At 34.5% G+C, this 25774-nt stretch overlaps 1 protein-coding gene across 8 annotated transcripts in view; it reads right to left on the bottom strand.

Moving 5' to 3' along the window:
* Thoc2 (THO complex subunit 2) overlaps positions 1–25774 on the bottom strand; it is a 127147-nt gene that overhangs the window by 32572 nt on the left and 68801 nt on the right. For all 8 annotated transcript variants that reach the window (XM_077793550.1, XM_077793552.1, XM_026413616.2 and 5 more), the window contains 11 exons: positions 18376–18417; positions 17819–17949; positions 17615–17716; positions 13288–13372; positions 12583–12676; positions 12092–12172; positions 10546–10642; positions 8836–8953; positions 6827–7006; positions 5148–5312; positions 398–673 (listed from right to left, as the gene is read on the bottom strand). In XM_077793550.1, the coding sequence (XP_077649676.1) occupies positions 398–673; positions 5148–5312; positions 6827–7006; positions 8836–8953; positions 10546–10642; positions 12092–12172; positions 12583–12676; positions 13288–13372; positions 17615–17716; positions 17819–17949; positions 18376–18417 (1371 nt within the window). The remainder of the gene's footprint in view (positions 1–397; positions 674–5147; positions 5313–6826; positions 7007–8835; positions 8954–10545; positions 10643–12091; positions 12173–12582; positions 12677–13287; positions 13373–17614; positions 17717–17818; positions 17950–18375; positions 18418–25774) is intronic.

The following is a 25774-nucleotide window of genomic DNA, read 5'->3' as shown; positions in this document are numbered from 1 at the left end:
CAACTGCGTTTTTTTTCTTAAATACTTTCCTAGTTGTCAAAGGACCTTTTATAATATATATATATATATATATATATATATATATATATATATATATATATATATATATAGATAGATAGATTGCTGAGAATCGATCCCAGTGCCCCCCACATGCCAGGCAAGCGCTCTTACACTAAGCGACAACCCAGCCTCCTCAATTGCTTTTTGATTAATCATAATTTCCATCCATTCACCAAGCCTCTGCCCCACCAATTAAGAGGTTACCATTAAACCCACTCAAGAAAATATTATCCAGCAACAAGAGCTTCAAGAATCCCGAGCTAAAACAAAATATGGAGTAACACTGAATTAATTACCATAAAGTTATTGCACTTGAGTTGCTAGAACAAAAACATACCATTTCCTGATTGTCATCAATTGCTTTCATCTGGACTTTTAGCTTATTGACTTCTCGTTCATAGCTGGTATGTGGAACAGCAAGGTCATACATTGTCAATGACCAGAATGTGGCATAGAATTGTGGGCTGATGTCATCCCAGACTTTGGAAACATGTAAGGAGACCACTGCTTCATGGACAGGAGCCATCACCATCTCACATGACGTAATGTACTTATGAACTTTATGCTGCTGTTTACTTCCCTTTTCTGATTTTTTAAGTTCATCATATTTTGACTGGAGATAAAAGGTAAAAAAAAAAATTCATACACACACAACACAATTTATAGCTTTAACTTTCATGATATAAAAACTTGTATTCCCTTTTAAAGAATCAAGATGACCATCTTAAAACTGTTATGGAAATTCTAGTTCCTGAACATTAACACTTTAAGATAAATCATCCCTGGAAGCTGTTCCAATCTTTAGTCTCATGTTCAGCAGTTTTTCAGGAGATTTAATAAAAGCTGATCTTCTGAGTGAGTGAACAAGATATATGTACCCCCAACCATTCTCCCCACCCTACTCCATCTTACTGCTCTATCAGGGATGGAACATGCAGGACTCCTTACAGTCCATGAACATGCAGGGCTTCCAGTCCTCCTTTTGAGATGTTTGACAGACCAAGAGGAGGGTTGTAACATTAGTCAAGAAGTACAATGGAACTAGTAACAGCCAACCAAAGACGTAGTATCACTGCACACAGTTTCCACCAACTGTTACAATTTGTCAATTAATAAGCCAGATCAACTCTAGGAAAAGTTGAGAAAATTTCTTTAAGACTGCTAAAGTAGGGTGACCATCTGTCCTGGTTTGCCAGGGATCTAAAGGTTTATCCAGATGCAAGACTTTAGTGCTAAAACTGGGAAAGTTCAAGGCAAACCGGGACCAGCTGGTTACTCTACTGCTAAGCCAAATAAATTTTTCTATAATTAGCTGTGGTATATTGAAGTTTAAAGCATGTGATAACTAATGTTATTGCTTCTTTGGCCTGACTAATGTATGCTAACTTGGAAGAAAGTCAGAGGAAAGGCCATCCTCTTAGCTATATGAGAAAGAAATCTGTTAGTATAAGATGGACTGTATATTAGTCCATAGAGGAAATGTAAAAAAAAAAAGTAATACAGAATAGAGTTGTTATTATCTCATGTCCATCAGTCTCTTTAGGATAAAAGAGCTCTCACCAGGAAAATTACACTTGGATTAGGCATCATTCTTAAAGTGTTAGGAAAGAACTTAAGTCTTTCAGTTTGTGCTAAACATGTAACCCAAAAATAGATGGTCAGAGGTCAAAGGTTCTATACCAGTTCTGTACTAACAGGCAAGAGGCTCAACTCCTTACAGTCCAGGTGCCTTACTTCCTAAGTGCCTTGGATGCTGCTCTACCCCTAAGTTCAATGAACTAAAAGCATAACAAGTCCTTAGTACTGTTCTAGAAGTTGGAAGACTTATCTCCTGTTATCTCCATGTTAGAGAACATGCTGACAGTGAGAATATACAAGTGACAAAGCTACAAAGAAAACTAGTTATGAGTGTAAGTCTCAATTACATCAGAGACCTGAGAGAATAGCAACGAGGGAACACAGGGTTTTTAAATTGATAAAGTAGATCTTATTGAAGGTAACTAATATGAATCTAGGTGAGCAGAATGACATCTGCTAAGGTCTAACAAAACACAGGATAAAACAGTGCTGAAACTACATGCATTAGATAACATAGCTAACTAATTTGAGAAAGACTTAGAACATGCACTGGGGCAAAGCTTTTCCTTCAAACCTGTGTCTCAAGATGTTTCAACAATTAAAAGTAAAAAGTATGCTACAGGTATGAGAGGGCTATTTGTTAACTCCAGTCTCCCCAGTCCTCTGTTTCTGAACCTGTGACTTTTATGGCTAGGCCTCCTCCTAATCCCTATCTAGTTAGAAAAATAAGCTCGATCAGAAAAGTCAGTGGTATTTCATATTTACCTAGGATGACTATTTCTTGGTCTAGTTAAACTAACTAGCACTTGAAGCTCATATCTTCAGTAGAAAGAAGAATCAAACAGTTTTTTACATCACAAGTCACCTGGGAAACAAGATGTATGCAACAGAACTGCTAACAAATCATTATACTGTACTTCTGACTACTGTTCAAAAAGTTCTTATTGGCCTAAAAATCTGAGCAGTGTTTGGTTGAATTATTCCCAAGAGAGACTTGTAATCACCAATTTATGGAAGGAACCCAACAGTCCTCTAATATTCATGTGCTTTCCTTCTTTCATGAAAGGCCCTTCAAAAGAAGGAGTTCACCTAAAATACAAAAGTAAGGATCCCCAGGGCAGTATGGATGACCACCCAGTGCAACCATGTTGCTGAGGAACTCCCTTTTCAGAGAGGGGCATGAAAAAGAAGTTCTCTCTGCATGGACTATATAACCAACTTCATATACTCTTGTTTTTTTCCTTAGCCCTGAGAAGGAAATTCCACTTCTTTGATTTTCTGTCTCTTAAAAAACACAGAAACAATATTTTACATGGGCCAGTAAATAGGTATGAATATATGAATATAGTTACTGGTATGAATGACCTGCTCCATTTTCTGACCAGGAAAAATTCAGACAACCAGGTGTTCCTGTTTGCCAAGGTTCATTATCACCAATTAGTGTGTTCACTTCTCAGTACAGGACAGGACAAGTCAGAATTTCTGAGATTAAGCAATTCTCCCATCTCAGATCTTCAAGAAATCAGATCTCTTGTTTCTATAGCTGAGACACATCTACTGTGAGGTAGAGCAACAATTTAAGACATAACTACAGAAAGACAGCATATAATTCTTCGGATTGAGAGATTCTAAAGGGGAAGAAGAGGCCTAACCCTACTCCCTGATCCTAGTTTTCTCACTAGAGTGTATAGGACAGAAAGCATTGCATGATGCTAATAAAGTGGTAATTCAATCCAGGAACATTTAGTTAGTTATTAGAGGGAAGCGAAAAACTGCAGCAGTTGATACATAAACACTAACAGTGAATGGTCAATTACACGATCAGTTGAACCTCACATTTCTCAGCACCTTTTTTTGCATACCTCTACTACACAGCTCTGTGTCCCTACTGGAAAAAAAAAGAAGGAATCTTAGTTTAAGAGAAAGGTACAAGATCTTCCCCAAAATCTTAACTGAAATTTCTATATAGTACAGATTTTAAAACAACAAATAAACAAAAGGGCCAAAATCCATGTCTACAGAAAAAATGAAGGATATGCTGGGGGTTCCATAAATTGACAAGGCCCTAAGGGGGGAATGAAAAGTAGGTTCCCATTAGAGGTCATGCTTTGCAGGGACCAGTACAGGTGACAGTTGAGGAAGGGCTATCTACTCTGCCCCATATCTTCACTGGAATTCCAATATAGTCACTACTGGGATGCCATGCTTGGGAAGTTTTCAGCTTATTTTTTTTGGTGTGTGTTGTGGGGTGTTGCCAGGGATTAAAAACTCAGCAGCACTCAACCCCTGAGCCACATCCCCAGCCCTTTTACGTATTTTATTTAGAGTCAGGGTCTGACTTGCTTAGAGCCTCACTTTTGCTGAGGCTGGCTCTGAACTCGAGATCCTCCTGTCTCAGCCCCCACACCACTGGGATTACAGGCCTGTACCACCATGCTGGGCGGGCTTTGGCTTATTTTAAGGCAGGTTTTTTTAACGGTTTCATTTAAATGGAGAGAAGAAAATAACCATAAATACACCTTTCCTAGAAGCTAAACAAAAGAAAAGGCAATAATTTTTAGGCATTGGTTGTTAATTCTTCTTCCTTTCTAAGCATTATGGGTAATAGTCATCTGACAGGAATATTCTGAAAAAAACAGGTTTCTCTGTAGCCATTAGGAATGTTACTCAAGAGACACACTCATATTCACAAGCATCATAAACACACACAGACACACACACAATAACAACCAAAACCAAAAAAAAAAAAAAATCACACACACACACAACACACGCACAAATTCCCAAGCACTTTTCAATTTACTGAATTAGAATTTTGGGCCTGAGGATGCTGAGTTTTTAAGATGCTTCTCTGGTAATTCTCATCTGGGTTTGAAAACTAGTTTGCAAGTGTCCATAAGACATCAACCAGGACAACTGTTGGAGCAGTAACAATAAAATGACTTTTTGGGGGGAGGGAGGTTACTGGGGATTGAACACAGGGGTGCTTTTCCACTGAGCTACATTCCAAGTCTTTTTTATTTTTTTTATTTTTTTTTTTTTTTACTTTGAGACAAGGTCTCATGAATTTGCTAAGGCTGGCCTTGAATTTGCAATCCTACTGCCTCAGCCTCCTGAGTCACTGGTATTACAGGCATGCACCACTACACCCAACAGACTCACTGTTAAAGGATGTATTTTCACTTATATAAATAGAGGAAGGAGAATGGGAGAGGGGAAGGAGGGCAGAAAGGAAAATGGGGAGATCATGAACTGAAATCAAATTCCATGCATGAATGATTTTGTCAGGATGAATCTGACTACTATATATAACTATAATGTGCTAATAAAAATAAGCTATTAAAAAAAGGATACACTTGTATTGTACACCATTTGGAAATGAATATTAACAAAAGATAATAACTCTAAAGAGACCTAATCTATATTAAACTAAAATACATTTAAAACTCAAACACTTAAGAAAGCATTTTGAATCATTCTTGAATGGTAACAAAGATACCTGTACTTACCGAAATATGATGCGCATACATTGGCCTAGACAGAAAAAATGCTGCATCATGGGGTGTATGGAATTCATTACAGAGCACATCAATTGAAGGCACTCGCTTTATATAATCTTCTGTGCTTAGATTTGATGCTAAAAACCCACCAAATTGTACCAGGGTATCATGACACTAAATTTTTAAAATGAGACAAAAAACACAGAATGTTACATTCTATAAAACCATCATAAACATTTTCAAAAATGATTAAGATGTCATTTTAATAACATTTTGATCAACAATTAAGAATTCAAATTTTAATTGTGGGAACATGGTTGGAACTGAAGGACATTATGTTAAATGGCATAAGCCAGGCACAGAAAGACAGTTACCACATGTTCCCACTCATATGTAGAAGCTAAAAAAGTTGATTTCATAGAAGCAGCAAGCAGAAGAGTGGTCACTAAAGACAAAGAAGAATGAGGTCAGAGGAGGAGTGATATGTTGAGGATGGATCACAGGTACCAAACTATAGTTACATAGAATGAATAAGATCTAGTGTTGAATAGTACACAATAGGCAAATTATAGCTTACAACAATATATTTTACAAAGAACTAGAAAAGGGGAGTTATAAGGTTTCCAACACAAAGCAATGAAAAATGTTTAAGGAGATGGAAACTCTAATTGATAATTTAGTCATTACACACTCTATATAGCTGATTATCACACTACACCCCATAAATACGTAATTCTTCTGTCAATTAAAAATTTTAAAAACTTAAATCTGATGCTTTCACATATATATTGGCCAAATAAATATTTTACTATTGTCAAAAAACTACAAATTTTACATCTAAAGACAACCTACAAACACAATCACAAAGTCATATTACAAAGAAGATGCCAATGCCCTAATAGGTTGATTAATCTAAGGCTTTAATAGTCAATTAAATCTCTTTTTTTTTTAAGAGAGAGAGAGAGAGAGAGAGAGAGAGAGAGAGAGAGAGAGAGAGAGAGAGAGAGAGAGAGAGAATTTTTTAATATTTATTTTTTAGTTTTCGGCGGACACAACATCTTTGTTGGTATGTGGTGCTGAGGATCGAACCCGGGCCACACGCATGCCAGGCGAGCGCGCTACCGCTTGAGCCACATCTCCAGCCCTCAATTAAATCTCTTAAGTTCCAAGCTATTATTTGGCATTTTAAATAGAATATATTTACCTAAAATTACATAAAATAATATGCACAGGCAAATCAAATCCAATTCCTTTGCTATTAAAAGATGAAAACTTTATAGTATACATAAATATTAAGCATAAAACCTACAATTAGCACACTAAATGTGTTTAACTATCACCAACCATATTAAAAAGAAAAAATGAGATGGTATCTACTATGTTGTGATTGAATTCCAGATTTCCAGAGATAAATAAAAATAGGAAAAGAAACAACTTGAAACTGCAGGAATTTAATAATAGGATATTTAACTAAAAACATTATACATACTATAACATCTCTTACAGCCATCTCTTAAATACCAAAAACGGTACAGAAATAGAGGCCCTAATTTCAGAATGCCCATTTGAACATTACCACTCTTTCCCACTCACATGACGTGCAAAATTGAAATTTTCCAAATTATATCATGTTCTCTATTTCCCTTTATCAGGATTTAAAAATCTACATCAATACAAAAGTCACTTACCTGGTCATAGAGCTTTCCCACAAGTTTCAAATGTTTCTCTCCGCCTTCCTGAAAGATTACCCCATTCCTCTGCTGAGCCATAAGCAAACAGAGAGGAAGAGCAAGATCATGGTCCAATAATGCATCCTTTAATCTCTGAGAGGATTTTTTAGTGTTTCTAATCTGGCCAAAATAACCACCCTGCGTAAGAGAAAATAAATTTACTGGCATACAATGCACATAGCCCATACCCTCTGACTTGATAAAGACATAGAAGAAAGCTAAGTCATAATTTTGAAAATAAAACATTCCTACATTTGATATTCCTTCCTTTTTTCACAAATTTATTCTAATGACACCGTTATTGGTCACACTGAATTAAAGATAACTGTTAATTGCATTTAAACTTCTGCATATTTTCCATTTTTTCACTTTGCAGTCCCTTGTCAATTTTTATTCAATGTGGAAAAGGTTCAATAGAGTTACTATGCATATCACTGAGGATATCACTGAGCACTGAAGATCTAGAACTTCTTTTTAGTACACATGTAATACTGTCTTTTATATTGTTTTTTAAAAAGATTACTATAACTAATATATCTCAATTTTTTAAAAGGGAGGTAGTATGGTTGCTGAAAGGGGACACATATGGCTTTGACATTGGCTTTATATACTTATGTATTGTTTGAATTTGGGGGGCTTCATACCTGGGATCAAACTCAGAGACAGGGTTGCTTAGGGCCTCATTAAATGGCTGAGCTGGCTTTGAACTCACAATCCTCCTGCCTCAGCCTCCTGAGCTGCTGGAGTTAAGGTTGTATACCATCACACTTGGAACATTCCCTTCTTTTTTTTTTTTTTTTTTTTTTGGTACAGGGGATTGAACTCAGGGACACTCAACCACTGAGCCACATTCCCAACAACCCTATTTTGTATTTTACTTAGAGACAGGGTCTTACTGAGTTGTTTAGTGTCTCACTTTGGCTGAGGCTAGCTCTGAATTCACAATTCTCCTGCCTCAGCCTCCTGAGCCACTGGGATTACAGATGTGCACCACTGCATGGAGCTACTGTTTAAATTTTTGACTATGACCATGAACATAGTACTGCTACCTTATAATACATATATATCTTACATATATTCCAAAATTCATTGTATATTTTTGAAACCACAGATAGCATCAAACTATAAACATACAGCATTTTTTTCTATACAGGCATACATATATGATAAAGTTTAATGTATAAATTAGGCGCTGTAAGATATTAATAGTAACTGATAAAGAATTATAAGAATATATCACAATAAAAATTATGTGACATTATGTGTGGATGTTCTCTCCCTGCCTCAAAATATTTTATTGTACTGTACTTTCCTTTCTTATGATGCAAGATGATAAAATGTCTATGTGATGACATGAAGGACACAGGCATTATGATGTAGCATGAGCCTATTTAAGTGAAGTGTTGCTTGAATTCAAGTACTACGATGATCAATCTGATAATGAAGACATCTATTTATATCATCAATCTGATAACTTGAGATGGCTACTAAGTGGCTAATGGGCTGTTAGCATATACAACATATATATGCTGGACAAAGGGATGATTCACATCCCAGGTGAGAATAAGTGAGAGGCATGACTTCATCCTTCATCATGCTACTCAGAATGGAGTTCAAATTAAGACTTATAATCGATGTGTATCTGTTTTGTGTTGTAGCATTTGTTCTGGAAGCTTGTATTTACATTTTAAGTGTATCTGGTGAGTGGGCTGGAGCCTTCATCTGGGCCAGAAAAAAAAAAAAGAAGAAGCCCTCTGGTCAAAAAAAAAAAAAAAGACTTATAATCATTACGTATTATATTACATATATATTATATATAATAATTATATCTGGATTTTTCTATTTCATATTTTTGAACCATGATTGACTATGGATTAATTGAAACCTTGAAATACAAAACCAAAGATTAGGTTTGATCAGTGTACATTCTAAATTTTAAGTCAGTAAACAAAAATAGCAACTCTTACCTCAGCTTTTAGCTGCTCCCCACCAGTCATGGCTTCTAGTTGCTCCATTGTCATTTCCTCTGTAATTTCTATTCCTGCCATTTTTTGTACCACTTCTTTTAATATAAGCAGGTCAAAACTATTCCAAAAGTAAAAACAAATATTCGATAGTTAAAACATCCAATATGAAAGCCACACTACACTATAATTAATATACTGAGAATGCCCCAATTATTTGTACATACACATGGAGGAGAGGTTAGCACGGTTTTTAAAGAATTATTCTGAAAAAATATTTTATGCACGTTTATGTTTAATTTTTTACTTGGAAATAACTTCAAACTTACACATAGGATACAAATAATTAAAAGAGTATAAAGCACACTCATACCCTATACCCCAATTTCATCTACTTTTACCACTTTTACTACTGTTTGCTTTTATCTTTTGCATTTTTTCTCTCCTTCCCGTTCTATGCACGCACAGGATTTTTGAACAATTTGAGATGAATTATTTAAATCATGGCCTTTTATTCCCTAAAATTCCTAAAAACACATTTTTTAAAAGCAGAGCAATTCTTTTATATAACCACAGCATAGTTATCAAGTTCTGTAACTCTAATACTTAATCTACTATTCATATTCTTTGTAAGTGGACCCAATTTCAAAAGAGAGTTATCGTGCAAATTAGTATACAAGTACCCATGAAATAATTTTTCTTTAAACTGTGTTTTAATCAGATGATCACAAAAATATATTCACAGTACAGAAAACTGAGTATAGATTAAAATATGTTTGTTCTTCTAGCCTACAGACAGTAAAATGTATAGGAATAGCTGATAAATGATCTGTTGACAAAATCCTGGGTCCACACATTCTAAAATGTTTTCACAAAGTCAAAATAAGAAATCAGTCAAGAATCACTTTAATACTTCTTTAAAACAACAGATAGAAAGCAAACAAACTAAAAGCTATCAAAAAGCTTTAGGAGGAGCTAGAGTTGTGGCTCAGTGGTAGGACACTTGCCTCGCATGTGCAAGGCCCTGGGTTCAATCCTCAGCACCACATAAAAATAAAGGTATTGTGTCCAAGTACAACTAAAAAAATAATTAAAAAAAAAGCTTTAGGAAAAAAATGTCAATTTCTGTGATACTAGCCAATTTACTGCTGATGATGCTTAATATATATACTAATTCACTATAAGCACTAATATTGGACCAGAATTAAATAAATTTTGGTACTTATAAAGAAGAGAACACTGTTCAAAAGTTATATAAGCCTTATGTACATCTTAAGTTCAAATTTTAAAAATAATTATATTTTAAAGATACTATACACTCCTTTAAAATAAACATGTTCCTACCAGATGCTCAATGTGGTAAATTACTTCCCAGAAGCACAATATGCTTTGTCATGAGAGGATATACAATATACCATGTTAACTATTTACTCAAAAGCCTAACAGGCAGTCAAAATAGGTAAATGTATCTTTTTAGTGAGCTACATTTATAGGCAAATACTACATTTATTTCTGAAAAGGTGTGTCTCTCTTTGTATTAAATTATAATTTCTCTTCATTAAAAATTCCATATAAATAAGTGAGCAACTGTTCTACTTGAGCCTATAATCAACAAGTAGTCTTTCAGGACAGATGTCTATAATCAACAGTAGTCTTTCCAAAACCACAGATGCACTCTAATTATTGAATTTCATTTACATATGTTATGATTACCTTTTGCCTGCTTTGAGTTGATTGGCCACATACTGAAGGAGACCAGCAAGATCAATTGGATATTTACGAAAAACTGCACCACAGAAACTAGCCAGACCTATATAATTTTTTTTAAAAAAAAAAAGAATAAACAGTTCTTAAAACAAAATGCATATTGTCATTTCTTCAGCTAATTTGATTTTCAAGACAAAATGAGGTAGGAATGATTATATTGCTGATGCCACTTGTATATCTAAAAACTATAAATAAATTTTTAAAAAGTTTTTAAAGCACAGGCAACAGAATACAAATGAATAGTGATAGCTAACATTTATTGAGAGTGTGAATGTGTGTGTGTGTGTGTGTGTAAAACAGCGTATCGAATACTTTACATAGACTATCTCATTTAATGCTTGCAACAATTATCTTAGATTGGTATAAATGTACTGATGAGGCCAATATATGTCATGTAATTTGCTCCTGGTCACACAGTACAAAGTAGTGATTCAAACCTATGCCACCTGATTAATGAGGACACAACAAAAATCTTGCAGATCACAGAGTAAACTTAAATGATAAAATATCCCTCTCGAAAGTTTGAGTCAAAAAAAAATTTTTTTTTTTTGTCTAGAAACATGCTACTAGTTGTGAAGCACCAAGGAAAGAGGTAAAGTATTGCAGACCTAAATGAAGACAAAAGACCAGTTTTAACAAATAGTGCAAAAGGTTCCAGCAAAGTGCAAGAAGTTCAGATTAATGGAGCCTAGAATATTGGGAAGGGTAAAAACATGAGGCTAAAACAGTAACCTGATTCCATAAGAACAACTTGTATGACTTATTAAATATTTTAGATGTTATAGGATAATAGGGAACCAGTGCACAATTCAGATATCAGACACATCAGGTTGAAAGAAAGAGAACTGAGAAGGAGTGTGACCAGTTCCCTGTAAGATCAACTCCTTTAAAATAACAGTAATTTAGGGGCTGGGGTTGTGGCTCAGTGGTAAAGTGCTAGCATGCATGAGGCACTGGGTTCAATCCTCAGCAACACATAAATGTAAAATGAAGATATTATATCTACCTATAACTTAAGAATGCTTCCCCAAACTCTACCATAGTCAATAATGGTCTCAGGTTTGGAAAATCAATAAGTATTATATAGCAAAGGACTTGGACACTGTGTACACATCTGAGTGCCTTGTTATTCTTAAGAGCCCTCGACAAATATATTCTTGTATAGAAGTTCATTGGATCAGACAAAGAGTAATGAAGGGAAGTTGGGGGAATAGGAAAGATAGTAGAATGAATTGGGCATAACTTTCCTATGTTCATATATGAATACATAACCAGTATAACTACACATGTTCAATCAAAAGAATGAGATCAAAATTGTAATAGGTTGCACCCCATGTATGTATAGTGTTTCAAAATACACCCTATTGTCATGTATATCTAAAAACCACAAATAAATAAATTTTTAAAAAGTTTTTAAGCATAGGCAACAATACAAAACATAGCAGTTATCACCAACAGTAATCTCATCTTTGAAAAAATAAAAATTACTTACTCTGAAGCCAGCTTGAGATGGTTGTGTCATCATGTTTCATTCTCTCCTTTTCTGGATTAGCCAAAGCTTCAATGATACAATCTTTCATACATTAAGAAAAAAATATTTAACTACATCTCGAAAAAGACCCTTACAACAAACAAAAAATGCATCTTGAGAGAAAATAAAACTGTTTGCTTCAAGTAATTACAAATTATTGACAAATATTCATTGTAATACCAACTTTTCTTCTTTAGTCTCTTTTCTACCTTTCAACAAACAAGATAGACTCCACCTATATCAAGATGTTTGATAAACCTAATGCCTTTATATAACACAAAGGCACTCACACAAGTGTACAGACACTCATTCTCCAGCTCACAATCTTGGTGGGCCAAACTTCAGATAATCCACCTGAATTAACCTCAATTGGTTACTAAAAGAAATTAGAATGAAAATAAATCATTCATCATTAATGGGAAATCTATGTATTCCTTCACTTGAAAGGATACAGGCCAAGACATCATAATTCAATGACGTGAGGTATTTCAATGAATCAACTACAGGTGTTATTAAATTATCATATTTCTGTATTTGTGACAAGATCTGGAAGATAGCAACAAAAAACAGATGTCATTAACTAAACAAAAGAGAACTACTATGCCAACTAAGTGATGGCTACAATTTTCCAGTACAAACAATGCTTATAATTAAAATGTTTTCCTATCATTTTACATTTATACAAAACTTATTATTCTATCAATGCCTTAGAGAATATTTTCTTAGTCTACAACTTTACAACTAAGAAATAATTCCAGGGAGTCTAAACATGGATTTTGAAAAGAGAGAGGCAGGTCTCATGTTAAATGTGTTTTTGAATCAAAGAAATGAAAGTCACAGTGTTATATCTGAATCACAATGAAATGCTATTCAAATGCTTCTAAAAGCTAAAATCAACAAATAATGCTTCTAGGAATGAAAATATGGTAAACAAGATAACAGCATATTTATATTTGTAGTGCTATTGTGTATTACTACAAAAATAAGTCAATGTATTACATTGTGTAGTAAGTTTTCTTAGTACAACCAAATGTTTCATTTGCTTAAATTTTTTCCTAAAAGTACCAAACAATTTTAAGATTATATCTATTTCAATTTCTGTATTGAAGACAACCCAAAGAAAAATTCCTTAAGATAATATTAATCTTAAAACATACATAATCAAACAAAATGGTTGGATTGCTGTGGCTCAACTTCCCAATTTGTCTTCCTGAAGGCTTCACATTTTCCTTGGTTAAACGCCTACAAGGGGAGAGAAAGGTGGCAGGGATCATCTTAAGTAACATTACTCATCATGTTGACAGCTTTGTTATATCATGGGGTTAGGGGACTGGACAATAGTTCTTTCCCAAATATCCAATATGGATCCATGTAAACAACTGCATTTATCATATACTCTATTGTAGTAGTTAGGTTAGGGTGTCTTCCAGAGGATATCAAATTTGTAACATTTATAAAATACACATTTCCATTTTATACTAATAATCTAATAAGCAGTAAAAGTTTTAATGTACTCTATAAGTATATAAAATTATTTTTATAGAATGTCATAATCATTTTTAGAAGTGCTCATTTATAAGCTTAGAGATTAAAATATCAAATTTGGCATAATGCAATCAAATGCCTCATGCCATCTGGCTCAGTGACCCTAAAGAAGTAATAGTCAATGTTATACTCCTTGATATGAATGTTCTCTGCTTTTCTATTCAAGTTAAACAATTTTTAAAAAAGTAAATTCTACTTCTTTCCTTCCTCTTTATTTCTTCTTCTGCTTGGAAGTCTTTTACCAACATTCTGCAAACTTATATCAATAAAATTTTTACAGCTCAAAACAATTATTACACCAAAACTTAAATACTTCTGATGAAAATTTTACACAATAAATTAGAAACTTGAGAGACTTTTCACAAAACTATTATATGTGAAAGGAAAGAAGTTTTTCCTTAAAAGAATTTTACATTGTGAATTTGGTATATAAATCAGGGACTGTGATCATTCTAAAAATAACAAATGACATAATCATCTCAAGAATCTTTATGACAAAACAAACCCAATAATTAAAATGATTTCATCATTGGCCATTTTCTTTTCCCATTTTCCACTGCCCAGTTTCTTGCTCCTGCTTCCAGAAAAGAGAACAGTAGTTTTAAACTTTGGCTATATTCTGTTCCAGCTTCAAACTTACTACCACCTGTCTCCACCTATTTGCCAAGGCTAACCCTTCCCTACTTTTAATTCCACTCCCTTCTGCCTCCACTATGGGGAGAAGAGGGCAAACAAACAGAAATTAAAATGAATATTTACTTGATTATGCCTTACCCTCAAGCTACCATGGTATCTGGCACATAAAATATAATCAATAAGCACTTGTAGAATGAATTATTAAACGCCCTACAGCAAGTTCATGTTTTAAGCAATATTCAAACCTTGTGAGATTCTACAAGTAGGGGCTGGGGATGTGGCTCAAGTGGTAGCGCACTCGCCTGGCATGCATGAGGCACTGGGTTCGATCCTCAGCACCACATAAAAATAAAATAAATATATTGTGTCCACCTAAAAAAACTAAAAAGTAAATATTTTTTTAAAAAGAAATTTTACAAGTAATAATTAATATTGTCCACTCTCAGTGTAAAAAGTTCAAACAATATCAAACTCATAAAGTTCAAGCCTGGTCTACAGTTCCAATTTACAAATGCAATAATCCAAGTGTATTAAAAACTCTGTGCATATTTTTCTATGATAAATTATACTTTTATTCATCAATTAATTCATATTAATGCCTAGTATGACATACAAAAATGCAAAGTATCAGGAATACAAAGGTGAATAACAGTTCCTGCTTTCGAGCTTGATATAGAGGGAAACAGATTTAAATCCATGTTTTAAATTTCTATAGTCTTAAAATTTTTCAGAACAGTACTTATATTCTATCAATAATATAAAAAGTGAGAATAAGGGATGGGGTTATAGCTCAGTAGTAGAGCACTTGCCTAGTGTGTGTGAGGTACTGGATTCAATCCTCAGCATCACATAAAAACAAACAAATAAAATAAAGGTACTGGGCTGGGGTACAGCACTTGCCTAGCATGCGTGAGGCACTATGTTAGATCCTCAGCACCACATAAAAATAAAATAAAGGTATTGTGTTCACCTACAACTTAAAAATAGATTTTTAAAAAGATGTGGTATCCATCTACAAGTAAAAATATTTTTTTAAAGTGAGGATAATATATTTGTATTGCCTTGTGCATACATAAAATTATCTGGAAAAATAAATAAGAAACTAAATCTGAACTGTTAAATAAATAGACAGATAGATAAAAAAATGAAAAGAATGAAGGAAAGAAGGAAGGAACTAAACACTGATTACTCCCCCTACCCCTTGGGGAGTAACTGAATGAAAGGAGAATAGGATAAGAGACCTTTTATGGCATAACTTTTTTACTTTTTAAAATTGTTATATATCTATGGGGCAAAACAGGATGTTTTGATCTATTTATGCACAATAGAAAGATTCCATCAAGCTAACTAACATTCCATCACCCCACCAAGTTATCTTTAGATGAGTGTGTGCACATGCATGTGTGTGTATGGTGCTAATACTAAAAAATCTAATCTTTTTGCAATTTTGAAATAAACATTATCATCAGCTGTGGTCACCATGCAGTTTAAGAAATCACTAAAACTTATTCCTCCAATCTAACTGAAATTTTATATTCTTTGATCAACATCTCCCCTTTCTCCATGCCTTCCCTCACCCCCACAGCTTCTGGTAGACTTTTTACTATACGGCTTTTAAAAAGAAAGAAATTGTATTCAAGGCAACATGGATGAAACTGGAGGACATTATACTAAGTGAAACAAGCCAGGCACAGAAAGACACTCACTATACGATCTCACTTACATGTAAACTCTATATACCTCTTTAGATTTAAGATATATATGAACATATCAACTTTAAAGAGATAATTTAAAAAAAAAAAGAAAACAATCATAGCAATGTACTTAAGTGATATGCTAGCATTATTTGCCTAAGGAATAGTGATGGCACAAATAAAAGACAATCGATGAATTTGGGTAGTATGTGCTAGGGAAAGTTTCAGAGAAGTGACACTGGAGCTACTCTCCAAGAATGAATCACCAATGTAGAAGGGAAAGGGAGATAAGGGAAAAACCTGTACAAATATAGGAAACAAAAATATGTGCAAAGGAAGTAAAGCTAAGGAGACCATGATACATTTAGGAAATACATTTAGGCTCAGTACAGCTCGAGGTAGAATCTCTTACCTCACCATGTCATAAAGCTTGACATACAACCTGCAGGCAATGGTCAATAGGCAAAGGATTTTGAAGTAAAAGAATAATATAAGGCACTGTAATACTCCAGATCAAAGAACCAAGGTTATAGTGGTAGAGAGAATAAATGAAATGAATTCAAGGAATTTAATAATATTTAATATTATTAAAGAATCTAATAAAGCACTTAGTTCAGTGCCTAGCACACATAGTAATAGCTCCATAAATATTAACTTTTCTTAACTGAGAAACTGTACCTGGAGAACTTTAAAGATCAGAACTCTTTCAGGAAAACCAGGCCTAATAACTCGAATAAGAACTTGCCCAGGCAAAATAATTCACTATTTTGTCTATCCTCCCATAGCATTTCATACATAATATAAAAGAGCACCTATTAAACCAGACTGTGACTCTGCACAGCTCCCAGCAGACTGTGACTAAAGACACTATCATTGAGCAAGGACATCATCACTGCATACTATTAAATCTAGTTAAACTAAAGAGTGTACAACTTTTAATTAGAATGGCCATACCACCGCATGAATTTATAAATGGAACAACAACTGATAATACAGCCTTGCTGAAAACACATACAAATACAGCAAGTGTATTTAGTATCTAAAGTGATACTAATCAGAAGTATATAAGCTTTATAATTAAACTTCAAGTAGTCTACCAGGAAGTAAAATTAACATTACTCTTACGTTTTTAATGATATAAAATAAAAGCACACAAATAAAAGAAATTTCTTGAAAGTTGGCTCCCTATGGAGATAGTTCTGCATAATTGAATTAGACCTTCCTAACAGATAAAACATCTTTATTAGAATAACTATCAGTGGAAGAAATTTGACTACCTTGCATAAACCATCAACTGTATTATGCAAATTAAAGAAAAGCCACAGCAGGCTGTCATTTTTTTAAAGAACTCATCCTATAATGATGCATTTAGAGAATTTTTATTAGATTTTATACATAGACAACTATGAAAACAATAACTTGGTAGTTAAAATGAGCTAAAAAATCACAAAAATTCATATTCCATCTACAGTATATAATCAGCTATTCCTTTAGCAAATATTTATGTGCTTTCTCAAAACTGAGGTGCTGACATAAGCTACCTTAAACAAAGTAAATTAAATCCAGATATAGTTTAGATTAATATGAAGAAAAATAAATTAAAACTTACTTCATGATATATTTGGCTCTGTCTATTGTTTGAGCTTTAACTTTTACTAAAAGTGGGTGACTGTTATAAGTTTCATTCTTCCACTGGCCATACAGATGATATCTTAAAAAATGATGAGATGAAGAATTAGGAAAAATTAAATACTTGGAGGTTAATACACTAGAATTACTAGTAGTTAAAAATACAAAAATAATGTGTATTTACCTATGCTGATAGGGAAATGTTTTAAACATCCCCCATAGTTCCTCAGACATACAAGCATTGCAGTCCATCAAAGAAAGAGATGGAAGTAGTACCTGGTCAGTAATGCTAAGCAAACAGCTAAGGATAACTTCCTAAGAAGAAAGGAGGAAAAAAAACTATATCAATAAGAGGTCCATACCAATCCAGCTTCAAAATAATTTTTTGAAGAAATTACCATTTCTTGATTTCATAACACAATATCTAATTCCCCACCCTATCACTGTCCTTACTTGTTTTTCTCCATCCAAGATAGCAAATGGGGTGAGAGAAGGAAAGGGAGAGCAAGGGAATGAGGGACTTTTATCTCTCTTCCTTTCTCAAAGGAATGTTAATCTTCAAAGGAAAGGGATATTATTCTTAAAAAGGTAACTTTGTACAGTTGCCAAAAACTGTACTCAGTATGTAAAGCATAAAATAATTATTTACACAGATGATTAAAGCTTATTCACAGTAAAATTTGTAATATGCTATACCTAAACAAACATTAGACACATTATTGGATTGTTCCAATCTCTTACCGTTTTCTCTTTATCTTCTTGTTTGCTTCCATCAGACTGAAACTAAAATTAAAAAAAAAATTAATAAAATACAAAGGTTGAAATTATACAGTCACAATGTAGTTTCTAATTTGAAAAAACTTACACATATAGCAAATTGTTTTTACCTTTTACACACTTGAAAATTCTAAATATAGCCTATTAAAAATTAACATTCTTAAATTTTATCTATATTTCTAACCTCCAAATCATTCTTGGCACATGAATCTTAAGTTTTATAAGCCAATTCTTTTCTCAACCTCCTTATTATAAACCAAAGCATCTAAAATTGATGAAAGTATATAGTATAAAACCAAATATTATAAAATTACAGCCAGTACAATCATTTAGTTATAATGCATTTGCATTTTCTACCCATATTTCCTCTACAGAATTAGTTTAAAAAAAATTAAACAATAATGCAACAAAAACACAAAAAGAAAATTAAACACGAAGAAATTTAAAGCTATGTTTTAATTCATGGCTACCAAAGTACTCACTGAAAAATCAGCCCCATATTAAAAACATTGCTGATAAAGACAAAACCATTAGCCAACTTGGACTCACTGAATAAAAAACAACTTAAGTTCCTGTTATATCATAATTTGCAGATAGTCCCCTAAAGTGATATGACTGACAATGTTGACTACTCATTCAAAATGAAGCAGTAAATGGTACTTATGTGTGTTTTTTAGGGGTAAAGGGTTGGAGGAATGCGTGTAGAGGCCAAAAGGACAACTGAAGAACCTAAGGACAATCTAGATTTCTGGAAAGGATTTAGTTCAATAGCAAGTGCAAGAAAGATAAAAGCTAGTATGTACCTAACAAAGTTCTTATTTTCTTGGTAAATAAGCATATTTTGTGTATGTATATGTTTTTTACTTAAGCAGTTCAGTGAATGCTAACTACAGTGAAGTCTAAATACTACATTTTCACTTAACACTAGTTTGGGACCTACCATGTCTCCTTTATGGGAAAATGAATACAAACACTTAATTTTAAATTGGCAGGTCAAAAAGGTTACCCCTCACAGAAACAATTAAGTGAGCATATATCCTGTTCCCAAATAAGGAACTGGGTTACAGAGAAATGGCCTGGTAAAAACAAATTTAGATAGATGTTTTGTGTTGTTTTGTTTCAAGTATGGAGATTGTAATTGTGGTGGCATACTACATATACACTTGGAAACACAAATGAGGGTATGCCATAATTGGAAAAATTAAGTTTACAGTCTATTATGTTAAAGTTAAGCTAACCCTTTCCTGGAATACACACTATGATTCAAACAAACCTTAAACAGCTACATATAGTTTTTACCATAGAAATAAAACATTTTCTTCATTAGTAAGCTAGCCTAATTCTCTTATTAGGTAATTCATGAGTCTATAACATCTATGTGTCAATTCTCTGGATTTCATAAGCAGGAAATTTTGAAAAAGAAACAGGGAAATAAAGTCATCTAGAAGATCAGTAAGACATCTTCCTATGAAAGTTAATAAGAGCAAGAATGAACAAAAGTAATTCAAGAGGTAAAAGCAATTAAAAGCAATTTTCTTTTGTTTGGTAAGAAGATAAATGAATTCCACTCCCTTGATGCTTTCTTTTTCTCTGAGCTTACTTTGCTTTTTAATTCAGAGTAATGTAAGATTCTCCTTTCACATAATACAATACTACAATTTTTACTGAATGCCAGGCTAAATAATGGGAGGCAGGCAAAAGAGAGGGAGTAAAAAGAGATATTTATTTATCCGTTTACTAAGTGCCAGACATGAAAATTTAAAGTTGAACAGGACAAAACCCCTATATTTGAAAAGCTAACGTCACTATAAGATCAAAACTATAAGTAGTGATTTAATTTTTATGTCTGAATAAGACAGAACACTCACAAATATGTCTAGAGAGGCTATCAGCTCAATGGCCCCAAACAAGTTCCAATATCACCCTATAAAGACAGAACAGCTGGATGGGCTGCACAGCAGTACTGGGCACAAAAAAAAAAAAAATCACATAGATCATCCATCAAGAGGGAGGCTTTGGGAGAGTTAAGGAATAAAGGGAAAAGTTATAGATATAACTACATAAATTACATTTTTATTACTAACAATCTATTTTTTAGTACTTCTAATCCATGAACATCTCAAATACTACTTGCGATTATACTTAATCTCAGAAGAGAAAATAAAAAATACTTCAGGCCTATGACTAGATTGGACCTGAAGCTAAATTATGGCACCATTTTCACCATGCTTGTTCTTCTCATTCTTATTAACTACCATTTATTGAGTATCCACTAGGTGTCATGTACTATGTTAAAAACTTCATATTTATGTATTACAACTACACTGTGAGGAAAACCTTTGCTAGGAAGAATCCAAATAAGACCTATAAAATAATTTAGAAAATGGCAAATATAATCCACAAATAAAAGTTACAGGAACATGAGCTTAACAAGCTTGTATAAGAGATTATCAATCACCTTTCAGTTTTTGGTTCACAATTTTGCTTTTAACTCTTAAGACTTTATTAATGCTTAGAAATACACAATAATGTTGATAGTACATCATCTAAAGGTACTAATTGAAGTATTATCTTCTACCACATTTCATTTTTGGTCAATACAAATCTATATTATGATTCTAAACAATGATAACATGGTTACGTACACAGAGGATGGCCATATGTGCTGGCTCTTACATTTTATTCCAGTATAAGAGCATAACGTTTCAATAGAAAGAGTTGTGGTTTACACAATAAATTACATGGTTTCCCTACCTATCACATTGGTAGAATTCAAATTGTAGTAAACAACTTTGTAAGAGTGATTTAAATATTAAAATATACCCAGAAATCCCTGCCATACAGCTCTATTTAATTTCACAAAACTGACCACCCAAAAGTAGAGCATTTTCAGTGTCCTTTATGAATGTGCTATATTTAAATGATTCTCTTTATTTAAAAATTGCTCTGTAAATCTAATTTGAAGGAAAATTAAGGTTTCTACATTGAATTTGTTTAAAGTAACATGCCACTGTATTTTAGTTTCAATTCCCCAAAAACAAACCTTATTCTAGTGCAAGCACTATTTACTTATAAAACAGCCTTTAAAGTACCACCAGTAGGAAACTATCTGTGTGGGTAAATGCAGTTCAATCCCATGTGAAGACTTTGAGAGCCCAAGAATCAACAAATGGGTCTTACTTAAACTAAAAAGTTTTTTCTCAGCAAGAGAAACAATAAGAGAGGTAAATAGGGAGCCTACATCATGGGAACAAATTTTTACTCCTCACACTTCAGATAGAGCCCTAATATCCAGAGTTTACAAAGAACTCAAAAAATTAGACAATAAGATAACAAATCACCCAATCAACAAATGGGCCAAGGACCTGAACAGACACTTCTCAGAGGAGGACATACAATCAATCAACAAGTACATGAAAAATGCTCACCATCTCTAGCAGTCAGAGAAATGCAAATCAAAACCACCCTAAGACACCATCTCACTCCAGTAAGATTGGCAACCACTATGAAGTCAAACAACAACAAGTGCTGGTGAGGATGTGGAGAAAAAGGTACACTTGCACATTGCTGGTGGGACTGCAAATTGGTGCGGCCAATTTGGAAAGCAGTATGGAGATTCCTGGGAAAGCTGGGAATGGAACCACCATTTGACCCAGCTATTGCCCTTCTCATACTATTCCCTGAAGACCTTAAAAAAGAGCATACTACAGGGATACTGCCACATCGATGTTCATAGCAGCACAATTCACAATAGCTAGACTGTGGAACCAACCCAGATGCCCTTCAATAGATGAATGGATAAAAAAAAAATGTGGCATTTATACACCATGGAGTATTACGCAGCATTAAAAAATGACAAAATCATGGAATTTGCAGGGAAATGGATGGCACTAGAGCAGATTATGCTTAGTGAAGCTAGCCAATCCCTAAAAAACAAATACCAAATGTCTTCTTTGATATAATGAGAGCAACTATGAACAGAGCAGGGAGGAAGAGCAGGAAGAAAAGATTAACATTAAACAGAGTCATGAGATGGGAGGGAAAGGGAGAGAAAAGGGAAATTGTATGGAAATGAAGGGAGACCCTCATTGCTATACAAAATTACATATAAGAGGTTGTGAGGGGAGTGGGAAAATAAACAAGGAGAGAAATGAATTACAGTAGATGGGGTAGAGAGAGAAGATGTGAGGGAAGGGGAGGGGGGATAGTAGAGGTTAGGAAAGGTTGCAGAATACAACAGTTACTAATAGGGCATTATGTAAAATTGTGGATGTGTAACCGACGTGATTCTGCAATCTGCATTTGGGGTAAAAAATTGGGAGTTCATAACCCACTTCAATCTAATGTATGAAATATGATATGTCAAGAGCTTTGTAATGTTGTGAACAACCAATAAAAATAAATAAATTTAAAAAATGGAAAAAAAAAGAAATCCATCACAGGATTATTCCAACAGAGAGCAAGGCAGTTAATAGACCAACTCTCATCTTTCACAGGTTGAAAGTTGGGGAAGAGGAGAGAGATGTTAGCTCTCTGATAATTCAATCCTGCACTGCATGGACAGTGCAGGCTCCCAGGACCAGGCTCACAGGTACCATCAATTGAAAATTGGAATGGCAGACATTGGAATAATAAGGAACTGACATATAAACTGAAGAAATGCAGGTAGAATTTGACAGCTTTCTCCAATGTCCTACACATAAAAATGGCCAAACCTCCACTAGGTGAGCATTAACATAAATGTTTTCACATGTTACCTCACCTTTTCACACTTCGTTTTCTGAAAATAAATCTCAAAATTAATCTCAGAGAAAAAAAATTCAACGTATTTGGGCAAAGGGACAGGGATTGAATAAATTGTTTACAACATGCATTTGGTCCACAATAAAATGTCTATTTTTCTTTCTTGTATAAAATGTACTTTTGCTTGGGAGACTGAAACAAGAGGACCCAAAATTTGGGGCTGGGGATGTGGCTCAAGCGGTAGCGCGCTCGCCTGGAATGCGTGCGGCCCGGGTTGGATCCTCAGCACCACATACAAACAAAGATGTTGTGTCCGCCGAGAACTAAAAAAATAAATAAATAAATATTAAAAATTCTCTCTCTCCTCTCTCACTCTCTCTTTAAAAAAGAGGACCCAAAATTTGAAGCCAACCTGAGCAACCTAGTAAGACCCTGTCTCAAAATTTGGTAGACAACTTGCCCAACATGCATGAGGTTCTGGGAGGGAAGGAAGAAAGGGGGGGGGAGGGGGAAGGGGGAGGGGAGGGGGGAGGGGAGGGGGGAGGGGAGGGGGGAGGGGGAGGGGGAGGGAGGAAGAAAGACACACCTCAGATCATATTGTATTCCTTAGCAGGGTCTCACAACAGGAGGCAGGAGGGAGAGAAGGAGGAACCTGAGAAGCATAAGTCAAGTACACAGGCACGGGGGTCATTAAAAGACTGAGACCTGGGTTGTGAGGCAGTGGTGGAACGCTTGCCTCACATGCCTGAGGCCCTGGATTTGATACTCAGCACCACATAAAAATAAATAAAGATATTGTGTCCATCTACAACTTAGAAAAAAAAGACTGAGACCTAAAACAGAGGACTGTAATATGCACCCGTAATACTAAAAGTGCATCTACTACAGTTCTTTGTATCTAGTACATCAAGTCATGCTACCAAGAAAAATTACAAGTCATATTGAAATATGAAATCAAACACAGCTGGAAAAGACAAATTGAAGAAAATCTGAAGCATTAGAACCAGACTCAGATATGGCAGGGATGTTAAAAAAGCTTTAATTGATATACTAAGAGATGAAGTAAAAAAGCATGCAAGCTCAGATAGGCAATGTAAGCAGAGAGATGGAAATCCTAAGAAAGAACCATAAGAAAGAAATGCTACAGATCAAAAACACTAACAAAGGGCTGGGGCTGGGGCTGGGGCTCAACAGTAGTGCACTTGCCTGGCATATGTGAGGCACTGGGCTCATTCTCAGCACCATGTACAAATAAATAAAGGTCTATCAACAACTAAAAATATATTTTTAAAAAACACTAACAACCAGGCATGGTGGTGAACACGTATAGTCCCAGCACTCAGGTGGAAGAAATCACTTGAGTCCAGGCATTGAAGAACAGCCTGAGCAATGTAGTAAGACCTCCATCTGAGGAAAGGAGCACTGTCACACAGTAAAGAATGCCTCTGAAAGCTGGGGTTGGTGGCTCACACCTGAAATCTCAGCAACTCAGGAGGCTGAAGCAGAAGGATCACAAGTCTGAGGCCAATCTCAGCAATTTAGCAAGGCCCTAAGCAACTAAATAAGACCTTGTCTCAAAATAAAAAGGTTTGAAAAATCAAAGATAAAGAAAATTCCTGAAAGAAGCCAGAGAGAATATGTTACCCTTAAAAAACAAAAGTAAGCATTCTATCAGATTCCTCCTCAGACAACATGTAAGCAAAAAGTAAATGAAGTAAAATATTTAATAGTATTGAGGAACAAAAACACACCAACTTAGAATTCTAGACCTGTTTAATTACCCCTCAAAAGTGAAGGACACAGGGGCTGGGGATGTGGCTCAAGCAGTAGCGTGCTCGCCTGGCATGCGCAGGGCACCAGGTTCGATCTCAGCACCACATAAAAATAAAGATGTTGTGTCCACTAAAAAATAAATATTAAATCAATCTCTCTCTCTCTCTCTCTCTCTCTCTCTCTCTCTCTCTCTCTCTCTTAAAAAAATAAGTGAAGGAGACAAAGACTTTCTCAGAGAAATAAAATCTCAGGGGATTTGTTGCCCTTAGACCTGCCTTGAAAGAAATGCTAAAGAAGTTCTTTACAGAGGAGAAAAATTATATAAATCAGTACTCGGATCCACACAAAGAAAAGAAAAAAAAAGAACAAAGACAAAGGAATAAGTAAAGATAAAATAAAAACCTTCCAGGCATGGGGGTGTATACCTATAATCTCAGCAATTTGAGAGACTGAGACAGGAAGATAGCAAGCTTAAGGCAAGCATCAGCAACTTGGCAAGACCCTGTCTCAAAATGAAAAGTAAAAAGGACCGCTCAGCCTGGGTTCAATCCCCAGTACCCACCTTGAAGCCCCCCCCCCCAAAATACCCTTTATTTTTTCTTAGGTGATCTAACAGATTACTGCTCAAAATAATAACAACAACAATGCATTTCATTATGCATAATTATGGTGTTCTCCCTAACCTTGGGCCCAAAATGATGGAGTCAGCCAAACACTGACTAAACCCTGAAACTCTGAGCCCAAAATAAACTTCTCCTTTAAGTTGGTCTTGCTGGGTATTTTGATCACAGCAATGTAAAGCTGACTAACACAGTGGGTGAATGGATAAATATGCTGTGGTACATCC

Source organism: Urocitellus parryii, chromosome X (genome assembly GCF_045843805.1).
Source record: "Urocitellus parryii isolate mUroPar1 chromosome X, mUroPar1.hap1, whole genome shotgun sequence".
Taxonomy (NCBI): domain Eukaryota; kingdom Metazoa; phylum Chordata; class Mammalia; order Rodentia; family Sciuridae; genus Urocitellus; species Urocitellus parryii.
Note: the sequence above shows the minus strand (reverse complement) of the source record. Positions and strands in the feature narration are given on the sequence as shown.